Below are 18743 nucleotides of genomic sequence, written 5' to 3' on the forward strand. Positions count from 1 at the left end.
GTCCCATATAGTCAAACATGACCCTGTCACTGTAGAACACTAAACAGTTAAACACGGTTGGGGGTTTGAGTACAACGGCTTTGGCCTGCTTAGTCATATTGCAAACACACCATTATTTTTTTAAACGTTTTATTAAAGATACAGAAAAAGTATAGTTTCTATCTCTGGTGCTGATTTTTACTTGCAACCTCGCTGCTAGAGACACATGAGTCAGCACGTCATTTTGCACTCTGAGACCTGGCAAACCTAACACTGGTACAGCAGGTTAAGGCTTTTGGCTGGCTTTCTGGTCACAGGGTTCACAGTAATGTTACAAAAGATGCAGTCTTGGATATAATGCAAGATGCATATCCTTATTAGACAGAAGGCAAAAGGAGAAAAATAGGAAAGGAAAAAACATAAGACAGTGAAGGAAACAGACACAGAAACGAGGAGGTGACTGGAGTCTTGCATCCAGGTGGTGTTTAGGATTGAGCCAGAGCTAGTTGAGGTAGTGATGTTACTTGGTTCCCTCTCTCTGGCCTCATCTCATAGGAAAACATCTTTCCAGACCAGGATGATGTAAGCCCAGTGATTTCATGATGGAGATGAACTCTATGCATGATTTCATAAATTTTTAATTTTTTTAATCTTGATTCTCCAACATGGTGAGAGAAGACATTTCCTCCACTGCATCTCCACTAACTCCTTCTATAGATGTAGAAGCAGACCAGATGCATTTTCATATGTGTTTTAAATTCTTGAAGAAGAAGTAAAGATGTTTCTTCTTCGAGTACTTGTTCATGTCAATTCCAATCAGGTGTGCGCACATCGTTTGCACAACAGCCAGAAGATTTTTCCCCTAGCAGTATCTGTAGGGTTGGCCTGGGTGCCCCCTAGAGTCACACCTTCATGGTGCCCAGTATAGGGCCCTACCAACCTGACCCCCCCCCCCGCCCTCCCAGTTCTTTCTTACCGCTGGTGACGGCTAGTTGGAACTTCTGTCACTCTTACTTCTGAAAGCTTCCCTAACACTGGGGCATGTGTCCGTTGCCAGAGTTCAAATCATGTGAAGTTTGTGGTAAATTGATGCCAAAGAGTGACCCGCACACTTCTTGTTTGAAGTGCCTTGGCAAGAGTCACCAAAAGGACAAGTGCCGCATTTTTAAGGGGTTTCGGCCAAGGAACCTCAAGGATTGCGAGCAGAGACTCAGAATTCTCCTCATGGAGGGAGCCCTCCTCCCACAGTCTGACCCCTGGTTGGTGGAGCCCTTGCCAAGCACCGCATCCTCTGTGTGCAGTGCACCGGCATCAAGAAAGGAGGCTAAGGACTCCCGGCACCAACACAGTGCCGAACATAAGCAGGCACCAATCTTCTGGCAGGCACCAATCTTTGTCCCCGGTGCCCCAGAAGAAAAAGAGGCAGGAGAGGGGACGCTCTCCCTCTCCTAAGCCTAAGGAGCTAGCGGCAGGGAGGCCTCAGTCCATGCAGCCTACTTTGGGCCCGGCACCTCCCTGAAACTTGTCGACTTCTGCCCAGCAAGGGGTCCAGTCGAGTCTGGCCCACTACTGTTCTCCAGACCGCCATGGCCAGCACATTCAACTCCCCTCCACTCCAGAGACTTTTGAGGCGGTGCAGGACCTTATTCGCCTGATTGCACCGCCTTCTCCAAGGAGGGCTGAGTCACCAGTCATAACCTGGCCTCCTATTCCATTTAGGGGCAAGCCGGAGTTGATGACACACCGCTCCCCATCTCTGCTGTGCCACTTCCCAGTGCGGGCTGCCCACATGTGGGGACTGCACCAATCCCAAGAGGCTTGGTGCTGCTCATGGGCACCACCCAGTACCACTCCTCCGTGGTCTTCCTTTTTGGAGACCTCGGAGTCTGAGGCAGAGTCCTATCATTCACATAGGTCAAGCAGCAGGAGGTCTAGATCTCGGTGGCGTGGCCACCTCAATGGCAACCACCAGTTCAGTGGCCCTTTTGGACTCCCTGGGCCTATCATCAAGCCCAGGGTCAGAGCCAGGTGTCAAGATCCAGGTCGGCAAAGGTCATGTCACAGCAGCTGGCACTGGAAACAATGCTGATACCTCTGCCTGCTGCTCAGGCCCCGGCACTGGCAACCATCCCAGCACCAGTGACCTCCTTGACACTGACCTCCTCGGCACCAGCAGCCCAATGAACAACGTGACCCTCTTGGTGCCGAGGGAAGTTACCAAGGCCATATGATGGTGCTCTCATCCTCCTCAGATGAGGCGGTTGCGGGCACTTCGATAGCCCCGGCCTTGGAAGATAACAGGGTCCTGCAACAGTTGCTGCACAGGGTGGCCCAGAACCCGGGGATCCAGGCAGAGGAACTGGAAGAGGATGCTGATCCCATGGTGGACATCCTCTCCCCCTCTAGGCCCTCACGTATTGCACTGCCATTAATCAAAACTATAAACGAGACCACAAAAGCTTTGTGGCAGACTTCGGCCTCTTTGCCCCCTACAGCTAAGAGAAATGAGAGATGCTATTTTGTCCCCTCAAAGAGATGTGAGCATCTCTATACTCCTCCTCTGCCCGACTCTTTGGTGGTGGATGCTGCAAAGGGAGTATCGGGGGTTTCAGGAATCCTCCCCTAAAAATCAGGAGGTGAAAAAGGTGGACTTGTTTGGGAGAAAAGTCTACGCCACCGGTGGTTTGCAGCTCCGCATTTCAAACCAGCAGGCCATCATTAGTAGGTACTTCTTTAACACCTGCAGAGCATTGGTCAAGTTTGCCACGCTATTACCACCAGACTCCTGCTCCCAATTTAATGCCTTGTGGAGGAAGGCAAACTCATTTCTAGGGCCTCCTTGTAGGCAGCTTTTGACTGTGCTGGTGCGGCTGCCCGGACCATGACTACAGGGATGGTCATGAGAAGCTTATTTCCTAATACCGAAAGCCAAAGGTGGGCTCAGGCCCATCCTAGACCTGTGAGGGCTCAACAAGTTCGTGAAGAAGCTCAAGTTCCACATGGTCTCTTTGGCCTCCATCATCCCTTCATTGGATCCAGGAGACTGGTATGCTGCCCTTGACTTGAAGGACACATACTTTCACATAGCAATAACTCTGTCCCACAGAAAATACCTCAGGTTTGTGGTGAATGACACCCACTACCAGTTCACAGTCCTTCCATTCAATCGGTTGAACCGGACAGAGCTCTGTTGCTCAGACCTGGTTAGACAAGTCCTCCTTGGCAGTAGGAAACCTTCCACCAGAGCTACCTACCTTGCCAAGTGGAAGAGATTTTCAATCTGGTCGGCGCAGCACCGTTTGTCCCAATGCTCGCCTCCATGCCACTCATATTAGACTATCTCCTCCATCTCAAGCAGCAGGGGCTGTCCATGCCATCAATAAGGGTTCACTTGGCTGCCATCTCTGCCTTCCATCCAGGCTCAGAGGGCTGGTCAATCTTTGTCAACCCTATGGTCAGTCGTTTCCTCAAAGGTCTCGACAGACTCTATCTGCAAGTCAGGCAGCCAGTCCCGGCCTGGGACCTCAACCTGATCCTTTCCAGACTGATGGTACCACCTTTTGAACTGCTAGCGACATGCTCCCTCCTCTACCTTTCGTACAAGGTGGCGTTTCTGGTAGTGATAACCTCAGCCAGGAGGGTGTCTGAGCTCAAGGCCCTAACATGACAGCCCTCTTACACCATGTTCTACAAGGACAAGGTTCAGCTCAGGCCACATCCAGCTATCCTACCAAAGGTTGTTTCCCAGTTTCACATCAACCAGAACATCTTCCTCCCAGTGTTCTATCCTATGGTGCACTCGAGTAGCAGGGAGCAAAGGCTTCATTATTTGGATGTCTCCAGAGTGCTAGCCCTTTACGTCAAAAGAACAAAACCATTCCGGAAGTCCATTCAACAATTTGTGGCAGACAGAATGAAGGGTCTTCCAGTCTCTTCTCAATGAATTTTGTCATGGATCACGTCCTGCATCCGAGAGTGCTACAACCTGGCAGGAGTGCCTGCCCCTCCGATCACTGTGCCCTCCACCAGGGTGCAGGCCTGTTCAGTGGCTTTTCTGGCTCAGGTTCCTACCCAGGAAATATGCTGGGCAATGACATGATCCTCCATACACACTTTATGCTATTACCCAGCAGGCCAGAGACAATGGGGCCTTCGGTAGAGCGGTACTCCAATCAGTGCACAACTCCAACCCCGCCATCTGAATTTGGGCTTGTGATTCACCTGATTGGAACTGACATGAACAAGCACTCGAAGAAGAAAAAACTGTTAGTCACCTTCTCATAACTGTTGTTCTTTGAGATGTTGTTCACGTCCATTCCAATACCCACCCTCCTACCCCTCTGTCAGAGTACCCAGCATAAAGTAACTGAGCGGGGGTCTGGTCAGCAGGGCCCTATATTGGGCGCCATGAATGTGCAACTCCAGGGGACACCCAGGCTGACCCTACAGATACTGCTAGGGGAAAAATCTTCTGGTTGTCATGCCTGTGGTACACACGCACCTGATTGGAATGGACATGAACAACACGTCTCTAAGAACAACAGTTACAAGAAGGTGAGTAACCATTTTATATAAAGCTGGAAATCATAGCGCCTGTTGCAGGTTTAACTACCACCCTTCACTTAAGAGAACTGTAAAAGACAGTTAAACAAGCTCAAAACAAAGGAACAAGCAGGTCAGCTCAGGAACATACAATCTAGGTGGAAGGACTGTGGTGTGTGTGTGTGTGAGTAAGTAAACAAACTCAGGACAGAGAGAGACATAGCATGGTGTGGCCCTGGAAGAAGCTACAGAGGTGTTTTGGGTTGGGGTTATGGGCTGAAAGAAAGGATGCTGTTTTCTGTTGTTGTTTCTTCCTTTGTTTGGGGAAACTGGACTTTGTACATTCTGTATACATAAACAAAGAAATTGCATCAAAGAAATACCTGCCTCTATTTTATTTTCACTTCCTAGTGGAAACAACCCACAGGGCCTTGAACTTGGATTTGCTGCTTGGGTGAAAAGGCGGGGCACACCCATAATAGCACCACTACTTCAGGATGTAAGGTGCTGTATCAATGTGAAGTGCTGAACTCAGGGGAATCATTTCCTCCTCCTCTGAGTTTGGCTAGGTTGTCTAGCAAATACTCCCACTCTTGCAGAAAGTGTCACAGGGTCTCCGGTGGCCACGAGGGCTTGTTTTTCTTCTCATCCTAAAGATGCCACCTCTATCAGCGAAACATCTGCCTTGGGGGTTGATATATCATTGACTCAAAGAGTCTGGCTCGTTAACATCACTTACAGTAACCACTTAGGTTTTCATTGAAGATGTCTTATCCATATACTGAGCAAATTCTGTGCCTGGCTTGTGAGAGCCAAGACTATCAGAGCCCAGTGTGATATGGCTGAAAACTTGCTCTCCCGCTTTTGAGGATTTCCTGTACCCTTCTCAATGACCAAACACACAAGCTGATCAGGAACATCTCTTGGAAGGAATGAACAGGAAGTTTGTTGAGAAAGTTGCCACACTGCCCCAAAATGCAAAAGACAGACAAGTTGGTTGGATTCCTTTCCAACAGATCAAAGGGCTTTGTTAACCAGCTCTGAAAATCGGATCTTCGTTGTCTCAAATTGGTCATCCAAAATTAAACACCACTTTTGGAGATTTTGACTTGCTTACAGCAAACAAATAACAAGGCTGGGACTAGAATCAAGGGTTCGTGTCTACCAGTGCTGCAGCTGAGTCACTAGACCACATTGCATTTACTACAGTAACACTGACAAATTATCAGGCTCAAAGTAGCAAGGAGCCATATCCAGCTAGAAATCTTTGGTGGACCCAAACTGGAGCTTTGTCCATGTCATGACTGCAAAACTTAGTTGAGTATGATTTGTGGTAAGAGCAAGGGCCTGAAATGGCTAATGTAACTATACGCACAAACTACTTTATCTGTGAAACTTATTAAAGCAAAGAAGAATCAACATTCACAGAATCACCATCCTAAAATATTGTAACTGCTCCAATAAAGCATCAAAGGTTTCGGGGCTTGCTTCTATGTCACGGGGAGGCACTGAGAGACCTCAGCTCAAACTGGTTTCTTCCATCAGTGTTGGTCCAGTTGGTGTAAACACCACCTGGCTCTGTTTCACATAGTCTTGAGGAGTAAACAGTGTGCGTTGCTCCACTTTTCCTGGCCTGTTGTTCAGTTTCCCCTCCATGTGAGGAGGGACAGCCCGCGGAAGGAGATTCAGTGCCAGACTTAGCATGGCTTTCTGACTGAATTCCATGCTGGTGTAATCACTTAGGAGAGGTGCCCTCATGCTAGAGCTGACTCTTTCTTTTTCGGTTGCAATTGCTTTTTCAGGGATTTTCAAAAGACTTGGACAGGTGTCTGGGCTACCACCAGCACTTTCAGAGTGGCCTGCATCACACTCACTGTTGTCTTCTGTGTCCTCAATAAAGGGCTGCAGCTTCAAAGAAGCCTTTGAATCCTCTTCTATCACATGAAGGCTGGTAGTATCATTGTCTGTTTGTGTTTGAAGCAATAGCCTTGAAGTGGGTCCCTGGCTAGCCTACAAACAAAATGAAATGGAAAGAAAAAAATAATTGCATGTTTCTGCACATAGTGTAAACTTTTATGATATTGAAATAAATAATTTACTAATACTAAGCAATAGAAAAACAAAGTCAGGAAATGGGAAGCCTGGCCGCAGCTATTACTTTCTTGTTTAATTGAGCTGGCCAAGCTATTTTATTTAATCTTTAAATTCCATTTACAATGTGCATTGGTATGAGAAACTTAATTAGGGAAATAAATATTTCTGCCCAAGAGGACCATATTCTCCATCCCTTCATTGTTAAAGTGAGGTGAGGTAGGTAACACATAAGTAATGAAATGTAAACTGCAGGATGTTCTGTGCAGGGCCCTATAACTATTGATCTGTGTGATTCACATGTTGATATCAACATTTAACCGGTTGAATTGAACAGTGCAATTCTGCCTAATTACCCTTTGATATCAACGTCCATCTGCAGTGCCTTCTAGTCGCTTCACTATCACTTTGGTCTAGGTAAAGATTGTGTTGAAAGCTTTTGTATATTTTGGCTGGCTAAACTGCAGAGCAGTGTGTGATGTAAAGCCAGGTACTACCCGCTTAGAAATGTGTGTGTCCTGTTAGAGCCATACAAACTATCACAAAACACATAGAATGGAAAGGCTTTTTATAGTCCATAAATAGCATCCTTCCTTTCTGGTGACACTGCTTTGGTTTTTCCATTATCTATCTTAAATTACAGACTGGATGTCATGTTCTCTGACCCACCAGTAACTGCTTCAATCTTCACTTATTTTAAGTGGAGCAGGTGCATTCCAGCATTGATGACCTGAGAAATGATCAAGACTTTATTGTATTTCATTCATTCTTTCTGACTCCCATTCATGAGCTGGAGAATGACTGCCTGCTTCATAGCAGAAGCCATCCTCTAGCGGTCTAAGGAACAAAACTTTCCGATGGTTACGTTACCCCATAATTGTCCCTTAAAGTGATTCTGGCACCTTGCTCTGAAGAATGTGGTATAGGCACTATTGGAGATTGGCTACTGGATTTCCTGGATTGCTGGTCCAATCAGTTATGGAAGTTCCTGTGTTCCTAATCTTTGCATGCTCTATATTGGTGAGGTACTTATGACTACTGCAGCTATTAGAAAGTTCAGTGATTTAATTCAGTAATTCCTAGAATTTTTCTTAGATTGTGATATCTGGTATCCCATCTGAGTTTGCAGGGGAAATTTGCAGTACGTACTTTTGATCATATGCTTGATCTCCTTTATTTCTTCTAAGAATTTACTACTGATTTACTTGACTGTGTTCGTTCTTGACTTGAAGAAATTTTGTGAGCGCTCTGACTATAGTGAAATTCCCTGAGGGAATCAGCTTCTATTTAACAACTTCACAATGCTCACTGGTGTATGTGGGTGCATCTATCACATTTCATGAGCCTTTGCTAATGTCAGGTTACCACTAGGTAATGTCTCCAAGAGTAGCTGCCTTGTTCTGCTGCCTACTCATTCTGAGCTATGTTTTCCCCCAAAAGCCTTTATGCTTCATCTGTTAACCATTATTTCTATTTCTGCCATGTTATCAGCACAGCAATATTTCTTACAGTATCAGTTTAACTGACTTGATTTCTTTCCACAGCTTCTCTCTCTGCTGTGTGTACAGTAACATTATGGCCACATACCAGCTATGTATTTTTCCCTCCAAGTGCCTATTTTGGAGTGACATTCTAGGATGGAGAACTTCGCTATACAAGTCTTCCATCTTGCAGATGGAAATCACAACACCTTGCACCTGTGTGCTGGATACTTTGGGTTTCTTACATATGGGCAAATGTGTGCTTTGCACACACGATCTGATTCTTTTGGACAGCCGTGTCCGTTGGAGCCACACATGTGCCCTGTATGACCTTGGATGCAATTATGTGGACCCAAAACAAATTTTTTTCCAGAACTGCCAGTGAACTGAAAAATCAGTTATTGATGCAGCTCTAGTCCCTGATCAACTTATCTTAAAATGACCTCTTCTGACCATAGACCTCTTTGCCAGCAACTTGAACAAGAAATGTCACATGCTTTTTGTCCTGAGGAGACATGTGAGCCCAGGCTCCCTTTTGGCTGCATTTATGAGTCAGTGGGACAGAAACCTGTTGGATGCCTTACCACAGAATTCCCTTAATTTCGAGAGTCCTGAGTAAAATAAGATAGGTCAAAGCCTTGTTAATACTGATAGCACCAGGATGGGTGTGTCAGTTTTGGTACTCTGGCAGATGCATCTATTGATTAAACTGCCCTTCACTCTTTCAAATCTTCTGGATGCTGATTTCACAGAATCACTGTCTGCTCCTAAACCTGGTCCATCATTTCTCTACCTAACAGCATGGAGGCTCGCTGATTAAGTTCCACAGCCAGGAATTGTTCTGCATTTTGAAGCAGAGCAGAAACGTTAACATATAAAACCAGGTGGAAATGATTTTTGCTTTGGGTTGCTCAGGGTCAATGTTCCGGATCATTTTATTGTCGTTGAAACATTCAGGACTTTCAACCAGCTCAATTTAGGAGTCATTCGACAATATCGACCTGTTTCCCCGTCATTCAGGTTCACACAGTATTTTTTCACCTGACTGTTTCTGAAGGGCCTGATCCATGTGTTTCTACCCGTTAAAGAATTTTCCCTCCCTGGGAACTAAATGTGGTATCTCGGCACTAATGGAACATCCCTTTTTGAGCCTATGGCATCATATCATCTTTCTATTATGACAGCATTTTGGGTAGTTAGTATCTCTGCTGAAAGGGTGAGCCAGATTCAATCAAGTGTTTAATGGTAGGACCACCTTATATACAAAACCCAGGTGATTCTTGGACCTCTCCCAAAACTCTTATCCAACGTAGTCTCAAACTTACTTTTAAATCAATACATACACTTACCAGTATTCTTTCTGCCTGGGAAGCAATGCTCCATACATTTGTTCTGAGAGCTTTCTCCTACCTCAGTAGAGCAAAATCTTTGAGTCACCATGGCTATTTATAGAGTTTGGGGACAGCTTTTGAGAGCAGGCTCTTTTGACCCAGAGCTTCTCACAATGGGCATCTGATTGTATTAAGGTCTTCTATGAACTACATACGTTAGCTGCTGCTTCTCAAATTAAAGCACACTTTACTAGGCCTCAAGGATCCTTCCTGATATGTTTTAGGAGTATCCCTCTATCAGATTTTCATGGCATCAACTTGGAATTCAATACATATTTTTACTTATTCCTTAGTGGCAGGTTCTAGATTGGATGCCCATTTGGCAGTGTGGTCCTAAGCCTTTATGTAGACAGAACTACTGGCACCCACCTTCCTAGGGGAATAACTGATAGCCAGTCACCAAGGGCAGGATCTGCAGGAACAAATACTTGAAGGAGCAAGAACAGTTATTTACATTACAGTAGCACTAGTTCTTAGATGTCCTGTCCACATGGCTGCCGTGATTGGTCCTCCTGTTTTGCTACTGTGGAGTCCTGTGGTCTTAAACTGTGTCCACACTGGAAAGAAAAACCTGTGGTATCAAGTCTCAAAGCCTGGGTCAATTAACTTGGGCTTGTGGGGCTTGGGCTGCAAGTAGCAGTACAGACATTCCTGCTTGGGCTGGAGTCCAGGCTTTGAAACCTGGCAGATGGAAGGAGGAAGGGGAGGGTGAGGTTACAGGTTACAGCCCGAGTGGGAACGTCTTACTGCTATTTTTAGCCCCTAAAACCAAGCCCTGCAAGCCCAAGTCAAGTGACCTGAGTTCTGAGATTCAGTGCCATGGATTTTCCTTTGCAGTGCAGAAATACCCCAAGTGCCTTCATTAATACATAATCCTGTGGGATGGTTGTGCCCACTCCTCCCTTTATGCCCTGGGTGGGGTGGGCAAGAGTAACCAGGGTGAATGTGTGGCCCCAGCAGACCTTGCTGGCCAAAATAATCTGATTTTGTGCTCATGGGGCCTATGTGCACCTACAGTGGGGTCCATGTGGCTAAAACATCTTACTGAACCTGGCGTTCTTCAGCGTAAGTAATCGTTCTTTCTAAATTCAACAATCCAAATATTTTAATTTTATTTTTGCTAAATGTCACTAACTGTCAGGGAAAGCGTGGGACCCTTACTGAATGGGGGAGGCAACTAGTGACAGATGTGGAAAAACCTGAAGTATTCAATGCTTTTTTTGCCTTGGTCTTCAAAGATAAGGTCAGCTCCCAGACTGCTGCACTGGTCATCACAGTATGGGGAGGAGGTGAGCAGCTCTCAGTGGTGAAAGAACAGGTTAAGGACCATTTAGAAAAGCTGGACATGCACAAGTCCATGGGTCCAGATCTAATGCATCCGAGGGTGCTGAGGGAGTAGGCTGATGTGATTGCAGAGCCATTGGGCATTATCTTTGAAAATTCGTGGCAACTTCGGGGAGGTCCTGGACGATTGGAAAAAGGCAAATATAGTGCCCATATTTAAAAAAGGGAAGAAGAAGAATTCAGGGAACTACAGGCCAGTCAGCCTCACCTCAGTCCCTGGAAAAATCATGGAGCAGGTCCTCAAGGAATCCATTTTGAAGCACTTGGAGGAGAGGAAAGTGATCAGGAACAGTCAACATAGATTCACCAAGGGCAAGTTATGCCTGACCAACCTGATTGCCTTCTATGATGAGATAACTGGCTCTGTGGATGAGGGGAAAGTGGTGGACGTGATATATCTTGACATTAGCAAAGCTTTTGATATGGTCTCCCACAGTATTCTTGCCAGCAAGTTAAAAAAGTATGAATTGGATGAATGGACTATAAGGTGGATAGAAAGCTGGCTAGATCGTCAGGCTCAATGGGTAGTGATCAACAGCTTGATGTCTAGTTGGCAGCCGTTATCAAGCAGAGTGCCCCAGGGGTCGGTCCTGGGGCCAGTTTTGTTCAACATCTTCATTAATGATCTGGATGACGGGATGGATTGCACCCTCAGCAAGTTCGCAGATGACAGTAAGCTGGGGGGAGAGGTAGATATGATGGAGGGTAGGGATAGGGTCCAGAGTGACCTAGACAAATTGGAGGATTGGGCTAAAAGAAATCTGATGAGGTTCAACAAGGACAAGTGCAGAGTACTGCATTTAGGACAGAAGAATCCCATGCACTGTTACAGGCTGGGGACCGACTGGCTAAACGGCAGTTCTGCAGAAAAGGACCTGGGGATTACAGTGGACGAGAAGCTGGATATAAGTCAAGAGTGTGCCCTTGTTCCCAAGAAAGCTAACATTGGGCTGCATTAGTGGGAGCATTGCCAGCAGATCGAAGGAAATGATTATTCCCCTCTATTTGGTACTGGTGAGGCTACATCTTGAATATTGCTTCTAGTTTTGGGACCCCCACTACAGAAAGGATGTGGACAAATTGGAGAGAGTCCAGGGCAGGGCAACAAAAATTATTAGGGCCTGGGGCACATGATTTACGAGGAGAGGTTGAGGGAACTGGGATTGTTTAGTCTGCAGAAAAGAAGAGTGAAGGGGGATTTGATAGCTGCTTTCAACTACCTGAAAGGGGGTTCCAAAGAGGATGGAGCTAGGCTATTCTCAGTGGCGGCAGATGACAGAACAAGAAGCAACGGTCTCAGGTTGGAGTGGGGGAGGTCTAGGTTGGATATTAGGAAAACTATTTCACTAGGAGGGTGGAGAAGCACTGGAATGGGTTACTTAGGGAGGTGGTGAAATCTCCATCCTTAGAGGATTTCAAGGCCCTTTTTGACAAAGCTCTGGCTGGGATGATTTAGTTGGGGTTGGACTAGATGACCTCCTGCCCTAATCTTCCATGATTCTAACTGACCATGAACATACTATTTTACCTACTCATACTTTGTAAAAATCTGGAAGTGTTTTAAAACAACAACCACCACCACCAAAACAAATACAAAAAAGGCTAAAAAAAAGTCAGATCCACTCTGCTACGGAACACAGGATATGATCATAAACACTGCCATACTAGATCAGACCTATGGTCCATCTAGTCTAGTATCCTAGCTTAGACATTGGCCAGCACCAGATGCGTCACAGGAAGGCGCAAGAAACCCAACAGTAGGCAAAAGTGAGAGATCCTCCTGACCCATATAAGCTAGAGATTTCTTAAACACTGAAGTATGGATCTTTTAGCTAGCAATTTGCTAACACAGAGCTGATGTAGCTAGCTCCTCTGGCCCCTGCCCCAGCAGATGACATATGGCAGGCAGGTGTAGATAGGGAAAGTTCATGACTTGAGTACACTACTGAGTTCTTGCAATACTTGGTTGGAATATAAGGTCTTGCTGTGATTAGTCTCTGACTAGTTAGAGTACCCCCAAAGCCCTCAGAAGTGTGCTGAAGCTGAGGTCAGTGAAGAACTAGTCCCAGAATTAGATATCAGAAACCAGCTCCTTTGTGATGCAGCTGTGAATTTTGGTTCAAAATGTTTTATCTAACTTTCATATATTCCAGGATTCTATTAATTGTGTATTTGAACAATTCCAGATTCACGTGAACTTTCACACTCTGGATTTCTCAAGAAACCATCAGTCCTGGTGATTATTGACTCTTACATAATGGACTTTGTATAAGTCAAAAAAGTAACTTTTTTTTTCCTTTTTGAGTTACTTCATGGTTTTTTGTCTTTGTTTTTCACACATTTGCCTCAGTGCATGTTGCATAATGTTGGAAGAGTCGGAAAATCCCCTGTAAAAGCCTGACACTACGTTCCTAATACTACCAGAGCTTCTGCTAGATCTTTAATGCTGTACATTTACCTGGCACAATTAAAAAGAGAAGACCCTAGTAATCAGTGCTGCTGTAATTCACTGAAAGGGCCCATTCATAAACACTTTTCATACCCGTGGACTGATTCTTGCCACATCTTGGATAGCGCTGCTGTTTCTTGGATCTGGGACAGTTGGCCAGCACAATTTTCTTGACCTGGAAAGACATGCTTTTTAAACTGAGGCTCCAATTAAATGACTGAGCCTTCATATACTTCTGTTTTCATCACAAGTCATGTACATAGTTTGTCAGTATTTTCATGCACATCAGACCAGGATGTCTTCTAGCAGCTATTAACAACACACACAAACACTCAAATTGGAGGTCCCAACCTATAGTCTATATTTTCACAGTAAGTTAGTGAGTTTCTGATGCAAAATTATTTAGTGTAATTAACGAGCTATGAAGGCCATCAGCATGTGACTCTCTTTCCATCTATACTGCATATCCACTTTCTCTTTCTTTAATCCATCACTATTTCCTGGCTCCTCCAACCCCCTTTCCTCCCTTGCAGGTTTACTTTGTCTTATCAGTAGCAACTTATAGATCAGTTTCCATTTAGAAATCTGCCCATCAATCAAGAGCAAGCATCTGCTCCTCCCCCATGATGCTACAAACCTGTGGAGGCCTAGGGACTAGAAGGCAGAGTGCAGCAGAGCTATATTAGCCCATGTCACCCCTTGCTTAGGACTCCGACACAATGGGAGATCCACCTACTTGACTGAAGGATCAGACATGGTATTCAGTGAACTAACTGTAGAGCAATAGTGTGGTGTTTAGATGCTGCTTGTAATTATTAGAATTGGGAGCACTGGCTGTTGGGAGTCTGAAAGGACAGGAAACAGGAAGGAGGGGGGGAAGTTGAGGAGGCGGACTGAGAGCTACCGAGGGTGCAGCAGCAGCTTGGTAAAGAGATTTCCACTTTAAAAATAAAGGCCTGTTGAAGTTTGTTAGTATCTTGCCTGGTTGCTACAACATTTTGGCAACGAGGATGGATCTTCTGCCTCTGAACCCACCTGCACCCTTTCTGCAAAGCCCAGGTAAGCCTCCAATTGCTTTTATTGCCTGGATCCATATGTTTGAGACTTATCTGCTTGCAATCAGTGCTACAGAGATTTCTGAAGTAAGAAAGCATGCTTTGCTAATCCACTGCCTTGGAGCAGAAGGTCAGCATATATTTTACATGTTTCCCCTTGAAGATGATAAATATGAGACTGCACTCACTGCATTAAAGAACTTTTTTGTGCCAAAAGTGAATGTAGTAGTTAATCACTACAGATTTTGCCAGCATGAGCAGAAAACAGGGGAGCCTATAATGCAGTATATTGCTTCCCTGAGGAGTCTGATTGTAACTTGTGACTTTGGGAATATGGCAGATGAGATGATTAGAGACCAGCTCATTGAGAAAACAACCGTGCTTCATGTAAGAGAACGCTTCCTTTTAGAACCACAACTTACACTAGAAAAAGCAATAACCATTGCTACCCAGATTGAGTCAGCTACAGCTGAAGCCAAAATAATGAGCATGGATACAGGAGGCACAGTCCAGGCTGTGACTCCTTTGAAGAAAAGTTCACTGTCGCTGCAGACAAACAATTACAAGAGGAAAACTAATGGAAAACCACCGAATCAGCAAATTCAAAATACATTCTTTCACTGTGGATCCCCACAACACCTTGCAAGCTATACAGGATGTCCGGCAAATGTTGCTTAGTGCAATCATTGCAAAAAGATTGGGCATTTTGCTAAAGTATGTCGCAGCAGCCAGTTCAATCAACAGGTGCATGCAGTTACAATACCAGATGTTACTGTGCTGAGCGTGGACAAAATCACTACTGCACATATTCCAGAACAAATAAAGTGCACTGTAAACGTTTCTGTCATACCCTCAGGCAAATCACTCTTTATTCAGCTAATGTTGGACACTGGCTCAGCAGTATCTATACTACCTGATTCCATCAAATTTGCATTACTGTAAAGATGTGCCTCTTACTGAACCCAAACTTCACTTGGTGTGCTATTTGAAAAAAAAATATTCCAGTACATGGCTGCCTGCCAGCAATAGTTACTTTTGGTGATTGCTGTGTAACTGCAGAGTTCTACATTGTTCACAAAGGCACTCCTATCCTTGGCAGAGATTTATTGGCTGCTTTAAATCTCAGGGTAGTTAATGGATGAATTGATCTTCCTCAGCAAAGCACTTTTGCAGTACACACACCAGTTTCAGCTGGGACCCAACACCAGGTTGAGGAGAAACTTGGCTGTGCTTATGGATTTCTGCATAAAGTTAAAAAGCGGAATAATGTGATGCTTGTACAACAGAAGTTACGGCGCTTACCATTTTCAGTCAAGGAAGCTGTTTCAGAGGAACTGAGAAAACTTGTTCGAAAGGACGTTATTGAAGAGATTGACTCCTCAGAATGGGTTTCACGTATAGTACTCAGAGTAGCAGCCGTGTTAGTCTGTATTGGCAAAAAGGAAAAGGAGTACTTGTGGCACTTTAGAGACTAACAAATTTATTTGAGCATAAGCTTTTGTGAGCTACAGCTCACTTCATCGGATGCATTCAGTGGAAAATACAGTGGGGAGATTTATATACACAGAGAACATGCAACAATGGGTGTTACCATACACACTGTAACCAGAGTGATCACTTAAGGTGAGCTATTACCAGCAGGAGAGAAAAAAAAAAGTGATAATCAAGGTGGGCCATTTCCAGCAGTTCACAAGAACGTCCAAGGAACAGCGGGGGGGAGGAATAAACATGGGGAAATAGTTTTACGTTGTGTAATGACACATCCACTCCCAGTCTTTATTCAAGTCTAAGTTAATTGTATCCAGTTTGCAAATCAATTCCAATTCAGCAGTCTCTCGTTGGAGTCTGTTTTTGAAGTTTTTTTGTTGAAGAATTGCCACTTTTAGGTCTGTAATCTAGTGACCAAAGAGATTGAAGTGTTCTCCAACTGGTTTTTGAATGTCATAATTCTTGACGTCTGATTTGTGTCCATTTATTTTTTTATGTAGAGACTGTCCAGTTTGGCCAGTGTACATGGCAGAGGGGCATTGCTGGCACATGATGGCATATATCACATTGGTAGATGTGCAGGTGAACGAGCCTCTGATAGTGTGGCTGATGTGATTAGGCCCTATGTTGGTGTCCCCTGAATAAATATGTTTCAGAGTAGCAGCCGTGTTAGCCTGTATTCGCAAAAAGAAAAGGAGTACTTGTGGCACCTTAGAGACTAACAAATTTGAGCATAAGCCTTCGTGAGTTACAGCTCACTTCATCCGATGAAGTGAGCTGAAACTCACAAAGGCTTATGCTCAAATAAATTTGAATAGACACATGGTCACAGTTGGCAACAGGCTTTGTTGCAAGGATAGGTTCTTGGGTTAGTGATTCTGTTGTGTGGTGTGTGGTTGCTGGTGGGTATTTGCTTCAGGTTGGGGGGCTGTCTGTAAGCAAGGACTGGCCTGTCTCCCAATATCTGTGAGAGTGATGGGTCGTCCTTCAGGATAGTTTGTAGATCCTTGATGATGCTCTGGAGAGGTTTTAGTTGGGGGCTGAAGGTGATGTCAACTGCTGGGAATGGCCCACCTTGATTATCACTACAAAAGGTCTTTTTTTTTCCTCTCCTGCTGGTAATAGCTCACCTTAAGTGATCACTCTGGTTACAGTGTGGATGGTAACACCCATTGTTTCATGTTCTGTGTATATAAATCTCCCCGCTGTATTTTCCACTGAATGCATCTGATGAAGTGAGCTGTAGCTCACGAAAGCTTACGCTCAAATACCTTTGTTAGTCTCTAAGGTGCCACAAGTACTCCTTTTCTTTTTACATATAGTAGTGACACAGAAGAAGGGTGGAGCCATTCACCTTTGTGTGGACTTAAGGGAGCCAAATAAAGCTATTGTGATTGACAGCCATCCTCTTCCTCACATAGAAGAAGTATTTGCAGAACTCTGTGGAGCAAAGATGTTTTCTACTCTTGATCTGCAGAGCGCATACCACCAGGTTATGTTGCATGAAGATAGCAGAGACCTCACAGCATTTATTACACATGAGGGACTATTTCATTTTAAACGTGTTGCATATGGTCTTGCATCTGCCCCAAATGCCTTCCAAAAAATGATGTAATTGATTCTGAAGAATCAATATGGAGTTCAGTGCTATCTGGATGATTATCATGTTTGGAAATACTTCTGAGAAGCATGACAATAACCTGTCGTCTGTACTAAACTGCATCGGCAAAGCAGGCCTCAAGCTCAATAGGTCCAAATGCAAATTTAGACAAACCGAACTCTCCTTTCTGGGGCATACAATTTCCCAGGCTGGAAAACCTGTGTCACTTGCCAAATGCATGATAAGACAGCAGTGACATATACCCCTCCATTACAGCCTGTTCCTCTTCCTGAATCTGCATGGGAAAAAGTGGCAATGGACATTGTAGGACCCTTTGATACTGCTCCAAGTGACTGCAGTTATACCATCACTTTAATAGACTATTTCAGTAAATGGCCTGAGGTAGCGTTTACATCGCAAATCTCTTCTGCTACAGAATTAAGTTCCTCTCTTCAGTTTTTAGCAGGGAAGATAACCCCAAAGAACTGGTTTCAGATAATGGTAGTCAATTTACTTCCCTGGAGTTTGAAACTTTTCTAGCAGAGAGGAACATTTTACACAGAAGGTCATCCCTATATTACCCTCAAGCCAATGGGGAAATTGAACGGTTTAACAGAATTTTGAAAGGCAGTTTGCAAACTGCTAAACTGGAAGGGCGATTGTGGATAACCTTCACTACTGATTTCTTGCAAGCATACCGGGCTACACTACATGCCACAATGCAAAGATCACCCACAGAGTTACTGCATGGGAAACAGAAGAATACTAAACTGAACATTGCTGGATTGTTAAAGGCATGACCTGAGGCCCCAACCGAGGATGATGTGAGAAAAACAGTTGAACAGAACCAAGCAAAGTATAAGGATTTCACAGACAAGCGGTGGGGTGCTAAGGAACCAAAGTTTTAGAGTGTGGTTCCTTCGTTAGAATACGAAAACCTGGAATTTTATGCAAGACCCAGACTACCACCTGTCTGGACTAGAGACTGTTATGTAGTATCTACAGTGTTTTCAGTGTAATATTTCTGCCAGCAGTATAGTGTCTTGTTTCATATTTGTTCCTGTGGTTAGAACAACAATGTTTATTTTAATTGGGAGAGTTTCTTAAGAGAGGAGGGAATGTGATGTTTAGATGCTCCTTGTAATTATTAAACTGGGATCACTGGCTGTTGGGAGTGTGAAAGGACAGGAAATGGGAAGGAGTTGAGGAGGTGGAGTGAGAGCTACCGAGGGTGCAGCAGCAGCTTGGTAAAGAGATTTCCACTTTAAAAATAAAGGCCTGTTGAAGTTTGTTAGTACCTTGTCTGGTTGCTACAACAAATAG

General features: G+C 44.6%; 1 protein-coding gene across 1 annotated transcript in view; it reads right to left on the reverse strand.

The window, feature by feature from the left end:
* Positions 1-938: 938 nt before the first annotated feature.
* The window catches only part of LOC125637176 (interleukin-6 receptor subunit beta-like), a 59761-nt gene continuing 41956 nt past the window's right edge, over positions 939-18743 (reverse strand). The window contains 2 exon segments of the mRNA XM_048851365.2: positions 939-6531; positions 13371-13452. Of these exon segments, the coding sequence (XP_048707322.1) occupies positions 6040-6531; positions 13371-13452 (574 nt within the window). The 3' untranslated portion in view covers positions 939-6039.

This window comes from Caretta caretta, chromosome 5 (assembly GCF_965140235.1).
Source record: "Caretta caretta isolate rCarCar2 chromosome 5, rCarCar1.hap1, whole genome shotgun sequence".
NCBI lineage: Eukaryota > Metazoa > Chordata > Testudines > Cheloniidae > Caretta > Caretta caretta.